The following is a 14,274-nucleotide window of genomic DNA, read 5'->3' on the forward strand; positions in this document are numbered from 1 at the left end:
AAAGGGGGTTTAGAGTGGATTGTGGGCACCCAGCAGAAACCTGGGGGGGGGGGGACAAAGCACAAAAACAGCAGAGGGTGCAAGACCAGAGAGGAGGAAGTAGAAGACAGAGAGACCACTGACCTGTCTGTGATGGGAAAGTGATAGGCCCGTGTACTCAGCCTCAGCGCAGGAGATTCCAACAATCTTGAAGACATTGGCTTGCACGGCATCAAGCTGAGCAAGATGTGAACCAGGGAATCAGTGCAGAGGGGAGAGCAGTATACTCTATCAAGCTGCAGATGAAGGCCTTGTAGGTGGATCGGATTTCAGGTGTGCCAAATACTTAGTACGGTGAAGGATTCCCAGATGGTGACTGGCTTTGGAGGTGAACTTTGAAATGTGGTTTGCCCAAGAAAGACCATGGCTGATGATGAGACCCAGAAATGAGTGGTTGAACTTCCTAAAGAGGATTGTTAAAAAAAGCGAAGGGTTTGCCATACATCCTTTGGGGGGGGAGATATATATATATATATATATATATATATATATATATATATATATATATATATATATATATATATATATATATATATATATATATATATATATATATATATATATATATATTATGACTGGATTGAAAGATATTCCAAGTGTTTGATCAGTTTGTGATTTTGTCAAGGTCTGAAGAGAGGGAAAAGGCTGCTGCCTATTTGTCTCAAGTATGAGGCAGATGGTAAAGTCATGAGTAAATAGATCAAGGGGATTTACAGAATCAGAGAGATGATTTATGAAGATCAGGAATAGGACTGGGCTAGAACACTGCCATCTCCTCTCCCAGCCTTGACAGGGAGAGGAGATGAAAGAATTCCCTTGAGAGCCACATGTTTGCTACAAGAGTAGAGGAAGTCAGTAAGCCATGTGTGGAGAGTTGGCCTTGGATGCCATAAGCAGAGAGTTTGGAAAGTAAGGCAGAATGCCAGACTCTATCAAAAGCAAGAGATATGTCCAGAGAAACAGCCCTGATCTCATGTCTGACATTGAGGGCTGGCTTCCATCCATTGTTGGGTGAATAGAAACAGCAGTTCAAGGTCAAGTGACCTGGTCTGAATCCAAATTGGTGATCTGAGATGAGGCTGTTTGAGAAAAGGAAGGATTTCATATCAACTGCGATGATGGATTCCATGACTTTGCTGATGACTGGAAGTAAGCTGATCGGTCTGGAGTTGAGGGCATCTGTTTTTGCACCTTTTTATGTAATGCAGTGATGTTGGGTGATTTCCATGTAGATGGAAGATGATCTTGGGCAAATGATAGGGTTTAAAGGGCAGAGAGAGGATGTGCAAGAGCAGTAGAGCAGGTTTTTAGGACAGGTGAGCTGATGCCTTGCGGGTCCAGTAACAGAGTCAGAGTCGAGGGCTGACAGAAACTTGTCCACCTTCTCAGGTGAAAAAGAGAAAGTCCAGGAGCAGTTGGGTATGACTGGGAAGGGTGGGTTTTGAGAGTGCGTGGGGGGGAGGGTAGTTGGGGACAAAGATTCGGAAGCAAATACGCTTTCTCACGAGGAGTCGGATGTTAGTTTTTCCCCAGAAAGTTTTGGTCAACACAACTGAGGAAGGGTTTTAGGTTTTTAGGGGGAAAACAGCTATAGTTTTAGGTAATGTGGTTTTTAAGGGAGATAAAACAGCTCTTGGTCAAGCCAATAGGGTTTTAGGTTGTATCCGTAGAGGGATAAATGATAAATCAAAAGAGGTACTGTACAGGAATTTGGCGAGGCCTCATTTAGAACATTGTGTGAAGTTTTTATCACCACATCTGAGAAAGGACATAGCTGCCATTGAGAGGGTTCAGCGTAGGGCTATTAGATCAATTATTGGGCTACCTATGAGGAGCAGCTGAAGGAGACAGGACTTTATACATGAGAAAGGAGGTGATTATGAGGGGATGTGATTGAGACGTTTAAGATAATGAAGCGTGTAGACAAATTAAGTGCACAATATTTTTTTCTCAGCAGAATAGACATTGGTAGGACTATGAGTCATAGCCTGAAATTAAAGAAGAGGAGTGTTAGGACAGTAATAAGGTATGGGTCTTTCAGTCAGAGTAGTAAATGAATGGAATGGTCTCCTTAGAAAGGTAGTGGGAACAGAAAGAGTAGATAGATTTACATTGGAATTAGATAGGTACCTGGAAGCAATGGAGATGGAGGGGTACTGGGATATTGGCAAGGCTTGGAGGTAGCTTTTGTGGATGGGTGATGGTATCGAGTGTTGGTGTTGCACAGGCCTGATGAGCCCATTGGCATCCTTCTGTGCCATAGTCCCTTGTATCTAAATAAGTGTGTGTGTGTGTGTGTGTGTGTGTGTGTGTGTGTGTGTGTGTGTGTGTGTGTGTGTGTGTGTGTGTGTGTGTGTGTGTGTGTGTGTGTGTGTCAGTTGGTATCTCAAGATGTGTATGAGTCTCAGGAGATGAAACGGAGACCTAGCAGGTCTCAAAATATCCACCTCCTTCAAAGTATCCACATCCACCTCCATTGTGTATGTGTCAGTGTGTCCCCTCCATAACTCCAAAACCATTAAATCTAGCAACCCAAAACATTGCATGCACATTAAGGGAACTCCAAGAGAATGCACAAATGAAAACTGGGTATTTGGGTAAATTTAAAGATCCCTTTTGAAGATTATTAACAAAGTGCTCGTCATGAAAAAAAAACAAAAATAGGCTTACCCTTGGTCAGCCCGCGGTTTTAAGTTGCAGTCTTGTTTCGGTCTGCTCAAAAACGCCTAGCCTTGGAACCACAATGTACTCTCCTGGACTAATTAAAGTATATAATCAAAATCTGCTTCGGATTTGAGGATTGTTGCATGTGGACTAATTAAGTGTCAAAATCTAGAGTAAAATATGAAAATTTAAAGACATGAATGATTCTTACAACTAAGGGTAGTAAATTTAAGGAAGGCTCCCTCCTTCTCAATATCTTATGCCAGTTTTTGTTTTTGCCTCGATAAAAGTGCTGGGGTGTGTCTCATTACCAATGATCTTGCTATTGCTTGCCAAACCAGCCATTCCTTATCAACCATTTTGATGGCGTGCTTAAGCCTACATTAAGATGGCGAGCGCTCTACAAGCTGCTTTTGCAAGCCATGGCAATACAGTCGACAGCAGTCCTTTTTCAGCAAAATGAATGACAAAATATGTATGCAGTTTTTTTTGTTTTTTTTTTTTAACATGAGATCGGATTGTTTCACCGTTTAGTGCGATCTGCTTTCATTATATTAATACAGTTATTAAAAAAAACCTTCCAACGTAAAATCAAACCTCGTTTTCAGAACTTCGCCATGTTGGTTTTGGCTAGCAAGGCAAAGACTAATATTTTGTGTGCTCTGTGGTTTGATATATTTTTGAATTTAATTTTGCTAATTTTCCACTTGAATTCCACTTTTAAAGAGCTCTATTTAAAAGGTAAACCATCGTGGTTGTCATGTTGGTGTACTTTATCTGTGCCTTCCATGCGGAACTTTGTACCGAACCGCAACGGGACTTGGACCAGGCTGCGGTGTCTCAGTCACAACGGTCCACTCACAAGCATTCATTCAGGGGACGTTACCTGATACTACACTGTATATGTGTGTACATTGGTGTATATACATACACACACATATACAGCACTCTTTTTGTGTGTGTGTGTGTGTGGTCATAAAGCATGACATAACACCCTTTGCTAAATCCTCTCATTTTTCTCCCCAACCCCTCCTCTCTCTCCCCTTCCCTTTCTGTCCTCCCTCTCTCATGCTTTCTCTCTCCCCCCCCATCCCCCTGTCTTAGTATTTCCATCAGTGAAGCGATGGGTGGTATTTCCTAGTTATAAATAAAAGTGCGATTTTAACCAAAAAACGAATGAACTTGATCACCATTTCTCAACTTGTCTGTTTTGTATGATGCTCTAAATGTTTATTATACTTTCCACAGTTATATTTGATTAAAGGTTCAACTCATGAATCTATCTATTATTATCAGCAATTTTCGATTTGTTGTTGTTGAATATGAATATTTTTCTGCTTTGGGAAATTAAAAACATCTTCTGTTTGAATGGCTTTGTGAAGATATTTGTTATTACAACATAGATGTTATTATGACATCAGCATTATGATATTGGAGAAGGGGATCCAAATACACGAGAATCGCAGGCCTCCTCGAGTGCAGAGAGTGCAGCACACGCCACGGTAGGACATGGATCATGTAACTGAGTGAGCATCAGGTCCAGGCCCCATGAGCCAACAAAGGGAGCTCCAACACGCACCAGCACACACAGCAAGCGTGTTGAGAACAGGCGGAGGCCCTGCAAGAAAAGTGCCGGCAAGACGAATGAGAAGAGGCATTTCTTAATGGAATACATTGTCCTACCAAAACTCATGGGACAAACTTCATCACATGTATTTGCATTGTGTGACAAGAGTTAGTGTGTGGCCATCTAATATCTCGTAGGGTCTCCCTGTATCTTAATCACAGCCTGGAACCTCATCTGATGCCAGTTTTGGATAGGATACTGTGTTCTCTAGTTCTCATGGAGATGGTAATCGAGTTCATAACCAAAGTTGCAACACATCCTACAAAATCCTGCATAATAAACAAGAGATCTCGGCCTTCTTCTTTGATATGAAGCACAAGGCTGCGAGTCACATCATTGGCTGGAGACGCAGCTCTGCCACTGATGCAACGACTGCTGTAGATTAGAGCAGGAATTTTAAATTTGGCCGGGATGCCGGCGATAGCTCGCCTCCTCTTCACAGAGGACACTGTGGGATCTTTCAACGTCCACCGATGAATGCTGGCAGATTGGACGAACAATGTAATGTCCATCTGAGGGACGGCACACATATTGATGCCTCACCCTACCTGTGAGATACCAGGATGACAGTTTGTAGCTGGGCAGAGATTAAAATCCAGGCTGGATGGCTCAGAGGCGAGTGTGCATACCTCGAGGCCATCCTGCCAGCCCAGATCTAGGCCTGTAACAAATTGAGCAAAAAGATGATTTCAATGAAAAACACATTGAAAGAAACTGGGTTCGTGCTTGTTTGATATCCCAATGACTTCTTGAACACCTTTTTCAAGTCATACATGTAACAAAACTGTAACAATTGTTCAAGCTACAATATTTAACAAGGAATTCTACTCTTTTGAGATGATTTATTTTTTAATGACTCTGCTCAGGGATGACCAGGATTTGTACTATTCCATTTATTGATGACATTTCCATGTTTTTTCTTTCAAGGATGGCTGGGATGGTTGAAATTGCAGTCATGGTGTAGGTGCCTGCCCCATGATAGCCAATTGGCATTCCTTATTTAACTCTGTTAACTCCACCCTCTTCAAAACAATACTCTGAAAGCTAGCAAGGAGACTTTTCCCTGACTATTAATACTGTGTATTGATATTGACAGTAATGCAAATCAGACTCATGTTTGAGTTATTCTCACTAATGGAAAGGGTTGTCCTTAATGATGGTATTTTGTGTGCTGGAATGATGTCATTATTTAACAGAATATCTGTCCATTGATTAGAAGAAAAAGAGGAAAAGGTTGGAGGAATAGTTCAGATACCTCTCCACTACCCGTGAGTGCCTTGCACAGCATGACCCTGGCCAAGCCATCCCGCCCATAGTCGAGGGCAGAGACCAACAGCTGGTTCAGTGGTTCAGTATCCTGCTGCCTTACCAACGACAACATCCTGCACAAACAAAAATAAAACCGTTCACCAACGCATGATATAATTATCTCATACTAGAAAGTGGTAATAGCCTATTTGCTTACGAACTCCTCTGCCAGTTTTAGCTGATAACCAAACTTACCGCGCATATTCAAGAGCCACAGAGGGGTGTCCTATGGGGTAGGGGGAGGAAGGTCGGCATCACGATCTCCTGGAGAGTGTTCATAATGAAGGTTTGAACTGTCACTAATAGTCACAAGGGCACAATATGCAGCTGCTTAAACAGTCCATGAGAAGGAAAAAAAAAAATAAACAAGCAGTCATAGACTGTTACTTATGAAATCGTCAACTTGACCTCTGACCTTGTCTAATAAAAGCTGTCTCTAGAGAAGGTAGCGACGCAAACCAGAAGTTTCTACGATGATTCTGTACAAAACCATCAAAAATCGAATGTTTGACCTCACTGTGACCTTGACCTTTGACCGATTTTGACCAAAATCTAATCAGCACTAGCCATCACCTCCTGAATAACCTGGTGTAATTTGACATTGGTAGCTTTTTCCGTTCTCGAGTTATCGTGCCTACAAACAAACACACAAACACACACACAAACAAACAAACACACAAACAGAGGATGGATGTCATCAATATACTTAGAAATCTTTAGATTTCGTAAGTAACAATGTCAAATGGATGAAAGGTGCCAATGGAGCTATATCAAAAGATGAAAACCTCCTCAGTCCGGCAAGGCACAAAACCACAGAAAAAATAATGTTTTAAGATCACAAAAGAGGTGTATGGTGCACTATTTTAAGAGTGGGCGAACACCATGAAGTACATGTTAAAATATTTCTCATCCAAATCTACTCCTACTTCATTCCTATCAGCCTAGAGGTACATTTGATAGTAAACATGGGAAGTATGAATACAATGCAACAGTTTTAATGGCTGGTAAAAAAAATAAATGAATGATCATGAAACTACATGTTCCAAAATATTTTTCTTCAAGACATAACTGATGGTGAGATTTCTACTTTGCCACACACGTATATGCAGGGTTCATAAGTGAAAGTTAATGTGCATTGAACCCAAATCCAATGGTTTGTTTTAGTCCAAAGGCGACATACAGTATGTATGCAACTGCTATGACAGACACTGTGACCATAATCAAGATGCTGAACAACAAATTTCAGAAAGAAAAATAGAAGTACATAGGCCCAATTTGCCTGTATGAGACTATAACGACACTCAACACATATTTGAGGGGGAAAAGAAAAACCAAACACACTCATTGAGTTAAAGGATAACATCACAAAACAACAAAACATCAATAAAACACACCAGTAAATCATCTCAGCAAACCAGTCACCAATTGGGCAACCTCCGACCTTCATCCTTCATCTGTAGCTTTATGGAGCACTGTTCTCCCTTCTGGGCTGGCTCTGAAATTTGCCACACATTTTGTTCAGCTTGACATCATGGAAACCAAGGCCTTCAAAATCATTGGAATCTCCTGTGATGAAGCTGATTTTCTGGGCCTATCACTTTCAGATCACAGACAGGTCGGTGGTCTCTCTGTCTTCGACCACCTCCTTTCTGGTTTGGCACCCTCTGCCCTTTCCATGCTCCATTCCCTCTATTTTGTCCATCTCCCTCTATTTTGTCCATCTCCCTCTATTTGCTCCATGGGAGTACCTCCTGTGCAGCTTCCCTTCGCAGGGCAGCTCACCGGATGACGGGATTGGGGCAAAACCTTTGTGACCCCCAATTTTTGATAATAGGAGGGAAACCACGGGGTAACATTCCCGGGTCAGATTGCGGGAGAGTGTGTCGGAGTGGAGTTGAGGTGTCGTCCACCAGACGGCGGTCTCCTTGGGTTAACCTGAGGCGTTCCCTTTGGGTGGGTGCTTGGAATGTCCTATCCCAAAGAGAGGATGATCACCTGTCTCTGTTATCATCTGAGCTCAAGCGTTTGGGCATCGGTATTGTAGCACTCTCTGAGGTTCGGAGACCGGATTGCGGCGAGATCATGGCGGGTGGTTACATCTACTATTGCTCTGGTCGCTCTGATGGTTACCATGCCCAAGAAGTTGCTGTGGCTGTGTCCAAGAAGCTGACTCCAATGATAACTGAAGTAACACCGGTCAACAAGCGTATTATGAGATTAAGAATTCGTCACTCCTTTGGTGTCATTTCCCTGGTCCCTGTTTATGCTCCGACTGAAGCGAGTCATCTCACTGTGAAGGACGCATTCTGTGCTACGCTCGAGTCTGTGGTTGATCAGTGCCCCAGGCGAGATACACTTCGAGTTTTGGGGGATTTCAATGCATCAACTGCAACTGATAGGGATGGTTATGAGACGTGTGTTGGTCCCCATGGGTCTGGAACTGTGAACCTGAATAGCAATAAGTTCCTTGGCTTTGCAAGAAGTCATGGACTTAGGGTGGCCGGTTCTGACCATTTTCTCGTTTATGGTTGCTGGAGGATGATTCAGAACTGCAGGGTCTACCGGAGTGCTCAGTTCCTCAAGACTGACTACCGGCTTGTTGCAGCAACTCTTAAGTTGCACCTTAAATCCAGGAGAATGGCACCATCCCAGCCTAGGCAGGAGGTTGGCAAGCTCAAGGATGAGAGGGTAGCTGAGGAGTTTGCGAACAAGCTGAGTGGAGATTTGGGGGGTCTGGGTGCTTTGGGAGAACTTGAAGAGTTGTGGAGTGCCTTCAAGACCACCATCCTTGATGTTGCCAGCCGGTGGTTGTCTTGGAACTCACTGAGGGTAAAGAATAATTTTGTTTCTCAAGGGACACTGGATACCATTGACCAGTCGCAGGTCCAGGCTGAATGGCAGAGCTGAGCTGTAAAACAGTATGTGCGCAAAGGGTGGGCAAGGAGGCATATGTGCGAGGAATCTGTGAGGAGGTAGATCATCACCTGAAATGAAGTGATTCTCCTCCTGCTTACAGGGGAATTCGCGCATTGTGATCATCCAAGCACATCCCTCAGTGTACTGCAGTTAGAGCAGAGGGTGGTAGGGTCAAGACAGAGGAGTCCGAAGTGAAGGCCCGCTGGGCCGGTTACTTTGAGCGGTTGTACAAGGCTGATCCACCGGCTGTCGAGTTGGACATCAAGGGTGTTACAATCACTGTTGCTGACCCTCCAATCAACTGTGGTCCACCTTCGTTTATGGAAACACAGGCTGCGGTAAACCGGTTGAAATGGAGTAAAGCTCCACGGATCTGTGGCATCTATGCAGAACTTCTCAAGGCTGGTGGAAATGCTGCACTCGTGTCGTTGCATGCAGTTCTGTGCTCTGCCTGGAACACAGGCATCGTCCCAACTGACTGGAAGAGGGGCCTTGTTGTCCCTCCCTGGAAAGGGAAGGGTGATCGCCAAGACTGCAACAACTACCGAGGGGTGACGCTGCTCTCAGTGCCAGGCAAGGTCTTTGCTTGGATAATTCTTGATAGGGTTCGCCACCATCTACTTGAGTACCAGCGTCCAGAGCAGTCACGCTTTACACCAAAGAGGTCTACGATTGACCGTATCCTTGCTCTTTGGGTTCTCACCGAATGCAGATGAGAGTTCCGGCAGGGGCTGCTTTCAGACGATGTTTATCCCTTTAAAGCGTTTGATTCAATGAATCGGGATGCCCTCTGGAGGATTCTTGGTCTTCGTGGGGTGCCACCAAAACTGATCGATCTGATGTCTGAACTCTACTCTGGTACTGAGAGTGCTGTGAGATGCGGTGGTACCATCTCTGACTTATTTCCAGTTGTTAGTGGAGTTCGTCAGGGGTGTGTACTGGCCCCCACACTTTTCAGCACTTGTATGGACTGGATTCTGGGGAGGATGTCAGAGAGTTCAAGCTCTGTGGTGCATCATTTGGGAATGTGAAGATCTCTGACCTTGATTTCACAGATGATGCAGTCATCTTTACGGAGACTTTGGATATCCTTTTGGGGGCCCTCAGGGTGCTGAATGAGGAGTTGGAGCCGCTGGGATTATGGTTTTCCTGGGTCAAAACTATGATCCAGACATCTTGGATGCTGCTGTCCTGTCTGTGCCTGTTTGTGGTGAGGATGTTTAGGTCATGGAGAGATTCACTTACCTTGGCAGTGATATTGATGTCTCTGCTGGCTGTGAGTCAGAGGTCAATCGACGTCTGGGTCAGGCCTGGAGAGTCATGGATTCACTGGATCATGGGGTGTGGTGCAGCCGGTACCTGTGCAGGAGGACGAATGTCCAAGTCTTCAGGTCTTCGGTGCCTCCAGTCTTGCTCTATGGATGTGACTTGGACTCTGACCAGGGATCTGAGATAGACTTCATTCCTTTGGTACCAGGTCTCATCGGAGAATCCTTGGCTGTCACTGATCGGACTTTGTGTCCAACGAGCGGTTGCTGAGAGAGACTTAAATGAGATTTGTTACTTGCATAGTCCATGAGCGTCAGCTGCAGCTGTATGGACATGTGGCTCCTTTTCCTGACGCTGATCCTGCCCACCAGATTCTCTCAGCGAGGGAGTCTCGTGAGTGGAGGAGGCCAATGGGCCGACCACATTCCTCGTGGTTGCAGCAGGTTGATCGGCATCTCAAGGAGATGGGGATGGGCCAGGCATCTGCCTGGGGGATGGCCAGGCGGAGGCCCCTGGAGTACTGGCGGAAAGTGGACGCAGCGACGTGCTGCTCTGGCGCATGCTCCCATACCTGACCTGACCTCTACTTTGTCCCTCAACCCTGCTGTTCTTATGTTTCCACCCCTCTCTGCCTCCCCACCCCACTTTCGACTGTTGTTTTAATTATGTTACATCCTGATCCATTCTAGCTCCTCAAGCTCCTCCACAAGCCTTGACATTGTACACAATTCACATGTGTGCTCACATAAAAACAAATCAATATCATAATTCAACAAAAACCCATCAATAAATCACATCAACAAATATGTAACAACTTTTGGTGCATTATGTATTCTGACTGGAAGGATTTGCTCTGGAATATATTTTGAAAGATCAACATTAAAAACTTCTGTTTAATCTCGTGAATGTGCCCATTGGTAATAATGTTGTGCTCTGTAACACCTGGAACATTCGAGAAATAATGGCTTGGCTAACAGCACTTGCAACACAATTCATTGCAATCAGCCCACTTAGCATGGACTGTCAAATACACACACACACACACACACACACACACACACACACACACACACACACACACACACACACACACACACACACACACACACACACACACACACACACACACACACACACACACACACACACACACACACACCTCCAACAAAAAAATCCAGACCTATTCAATGAAATCCTTAGCATGTAAAAATCGAATATTAAAAAAGACATCTAAAACCAACGTGTTGGGTGCTTGCTGTAAACAAAGCTAAACCTACAAAGAATACCTTATTTGTACATGAAGGTAAACCTCCAAAAGCATATCTTGTTATCATTTTGCACAAACCCTCCAAGCTTTGCATACATTTGGAAAACACCAGTGCGTTCGAGGGCCCGAGCCCCACGTGGGAGACCAGAGAGATATCCCAGAAGAAGAGGATAATATTGGGAAAGACCCCCGCCACCTATACTACATCGCTCGCCACTTTGACGCGCCCCTTCCAGCCAGCCACCCAGCCACTGCACCACATCTCGAAGAAGATCATCCAAATAACATTCACCTTCCTGTGCACATGTGAATACAAACACATGGAACCATGACTTAGATGTTAGCAATGCTGTTGAGCCTGGAAAAGGACAGGAGAAAACTAGTGTTGTGGAAAACTTTGAGCATCTGATCATGCAGAAGAAATAAATCCAAAGATTAAATGTCATAGTAAGATGAGTGAGGTAATCAACAGGCAGTTTCCATTCTCTGATTGAAGGAACACAACCATTCCTCAGGAACTTGAAATATATATCCCATACTTATAAAATAGTAACTTATGAATGTAATGTTATAATTATGGTAGAAATTGGTTGATTTTTTTTTTTAAGATCACTGCCTTCCCGTTGTAAACCACACACTTCCCCCTCCCCTCCTTCCATTCCCCCAAGGGCACCTCTTCGGAGCGTGCAAGGCACTGTGTGAGGGCGAGCGCACAGCGCACAAGGCGCCGGGACATGGGATGCGAGGCATCGACCGTAGAGAACAGTCTGCTACTCGGCTTGTAGAAATACACCAACCGTCGCAACCACCTGGCACACAAAGAAATCTTTAAAAACCTTTTTCAAGCTTACAGAAAGCATATGAATATTACTGCATTTTTTCTTTTGTATCCACTTAAAACCAAACAATTATTATGAAAGTAATATTCAATGAATCATATTCAAACAATCATTCACTGATAATTTGATGTTTCTTGCACAAACATTTCAAACAAAATCAAAAGTGATTTTTGTGCTTTTAAGCTCCTTGCCTGCACAGATAATTTAGTACATATGAACAATACACTGCTGCTTGTTATACAATTGCCGGTTAATTGCAATCTGGAAAAGCGGTAAAATTTGTCAAGTACAGGTTTATTACTGTACAAGCAAGAAAGACAAGGAAATGGAGATGTCGAAATTTTTTTACAATTTTTCCCATTTAACCTGTGCTGCATCACCAACTTGATACTATACACTTTTCTTGATGCCACAAGAGAAAACAGTAGAAGCCAACAGCACAATCAGAGCCTGAAAGCACGAGGAGCTTGATTTTTCTTCGGTGCTAAACAGGAAGGAAGTTAAAATTCAGTGGTGTCATGGTTGGAGCATCTGCTCTGAGTCTGGGAACACCGTCCGAATCATACAAAAGACTTAAAAAATTGTCCATTCTGCTTCCTTGCTCAGTTAAAAAGGATAAAGCACGGAAAAAACAACCATTGGTGTGGATAGATGGGCCTAATGACCCCCTTCTGCATTGAAGTTCATTGTAAGGTAACATACATTGTTGTTATTATTATTATTGTTAGACAGGTAGGAGATGCAGTAAATTACAGAGACTAGAAACACTCACTCCCTATGGGAGCAGCAAAGGCGTGAAACTTTAAGTTGGAGGTGGCCATCCCAACTTACTACCATATTCCCATGCACATCCTGAGTACAAGCATCTCGTTTCAACGCATTTCGTCCCACAAACAAACAAATACACACGTATACTTAAATCCATTCCCTCCACGTCTGTGATGACAATAGTTTGGCTTATTTTAGAATAATTTGTACAATTTGTGGGAGTTTGATTTTTACAAGGTGGATGGAGGTTATGTTTTGACCTCTGTCTATCTATTTATTTGTCTGTGAGCAGGAAATCTCAAAAAGTTGAGAAACGGATTAGGACGAAATTTGCTGGACAGGTTGGGTGTGTGATAAAGACGAATGGATTTGATTTTGGTGAAGATCCAGATCCGGATGCTGAAATTTTAAAGTGATGCTTCACCATTGAGAGATCATGCTCAACTAATATACTGTTACGGTTCTAGGAACCGTATGCATACAAACATACAGTTGTCCCGAAGTTAGTTATGCCATAAGTATATGTGTAGATAGATCCCTACCTTGTGTGTAGTGGGCAGACACTGGGGTGTGTTGCAATGTTTTTTTAGCTAGATTAATAAATCATTATATCCCCTCCATACGATCCACGGTACCATAGCGCTTGCAGCCTTCGGATCGCTGGCAACAACGTACTACTGTCCATCTGCGTCTCCGGAGACTCGTTTTTCCGAGGCAGAATCTTCACGTCCGCAGTTCCTTTCGGCTTCCCCAAACGTTCCAATTCAATCTTGCCTGTACCACCGACCACCTTCCTCAAACACGCGTGGAGTGGGCGGGCTTTCCCGGCCTGGCCGAAATCCCACCCAGGAAGGGCGGACCCCATGAAGGCCCTGTCCAATCAGGGCGGACGGTGACGTCAGCTTCGCCAAGACCCCTCCCCGACTTTGGGGATCTATAAGTTACGACACCATCCTCAGAGTAGAGTGAGAGAGTCGGAGAGTTCATTGGTTGGTAGTGAGAGAGTTCGGTGGGTTCGTTGGCTGGTTGCAAAGAAGGAAGGAAGGTCGTTATTTGAGTTGGTCCCTTGGTTGTTGGTTGAAGAAGGAAGGTCGTAAACATGCAGTGCCTGCCCATGTCTCGCCTCGGCGGCCCTTCTGTTGTGCTGGTCCGAGTACACCCGACCTTGACCGGGTCTCTCGTTGGGTCCTGTCTGCTTCCCCATTCTACCTTGGACTCCGCGCTCTCCACCTGGGCTCCTTCGTAGACACGGTCTCCAGACGTGCGGCCGTGGGCCGAACTGCACGACCTTTGTAGGGTGCCGCACCACGGAGTGTCCCTTCCCTCGGAACGTTCAGGTACCAATAGGACTGCGACCTCAGCTCCCTCCCTCCGTGGCTGCAAAAGTCCTTTGCCATTCAACTGGGTTTATTTCGTTCGAGTGTGTGTTTGAGTGTGTGGCGCCTGTCTTATAAGTAGCATTGTATAAGTTATTTGATCATTGTAAATCTTGTCTGTATTATTCTTGCGACAAAACTGCTCTGTGTCCTCTTTTATAAGTTGCTGTAAAATTGTCACACTTCATCTCTCTTCTGTCC

At 44.3% G+C, this 14,274-nt stretch overlaps 1 protein-coding gene across 3 annotated transcripts in view; it reads right to left on the reverse strand.

The window, feature by feature from the left end:
• RICTOR (RPTOR independent companion of MTOR complex 2) overlaps window positions 1–14,274 on the reverse strand; it is a 112,365-nt gene that overhangs the window by 54,842 nt on the left and 43,249 nt on the right. For all 3 annotated transcript variants that reach the window (XM_085856026.1, XM_085856024.1, XM_085856023.1), the window contains exons 20-23: window positions 11,764–11,899; window positions 11,187–11,386; window positions 5,586–5,712; window positions 4,157–4,321 (exon numbers count right to left, since the gene is read on the reverse strand). In XM_085856026.1, coding sequence (XP_085712152.1) covers window positions 4,157–4,321; window positions 5,586–5,712; window positions 11,187–11,386; window positions 11,764–11,899 — 628 coding nt within the window. The remainder of the gene's footprint in view (window positions 1–4,156; window positions 4,322–5,585; window positions 5,713–11,186; window positions 11,387–11,763; window positions 11,900–14,274) is intronic.

This window comes from Eptatretus burgeri, chromosome 15 (genome assembly GCF_056783735.1).
Source record: "Eptatretus burgeri isolate ZD-2024b chromosome 15, Ebu_testis_v1, whole genome shotgun sequence".
In the NCBI taxonomy this organism is placed as follows: Eukaryota; Metazoa; Chordata; class Myxini; order Myxiniformes; family Myxinidae; genus Eptatretus; species Eptatretus burgeri.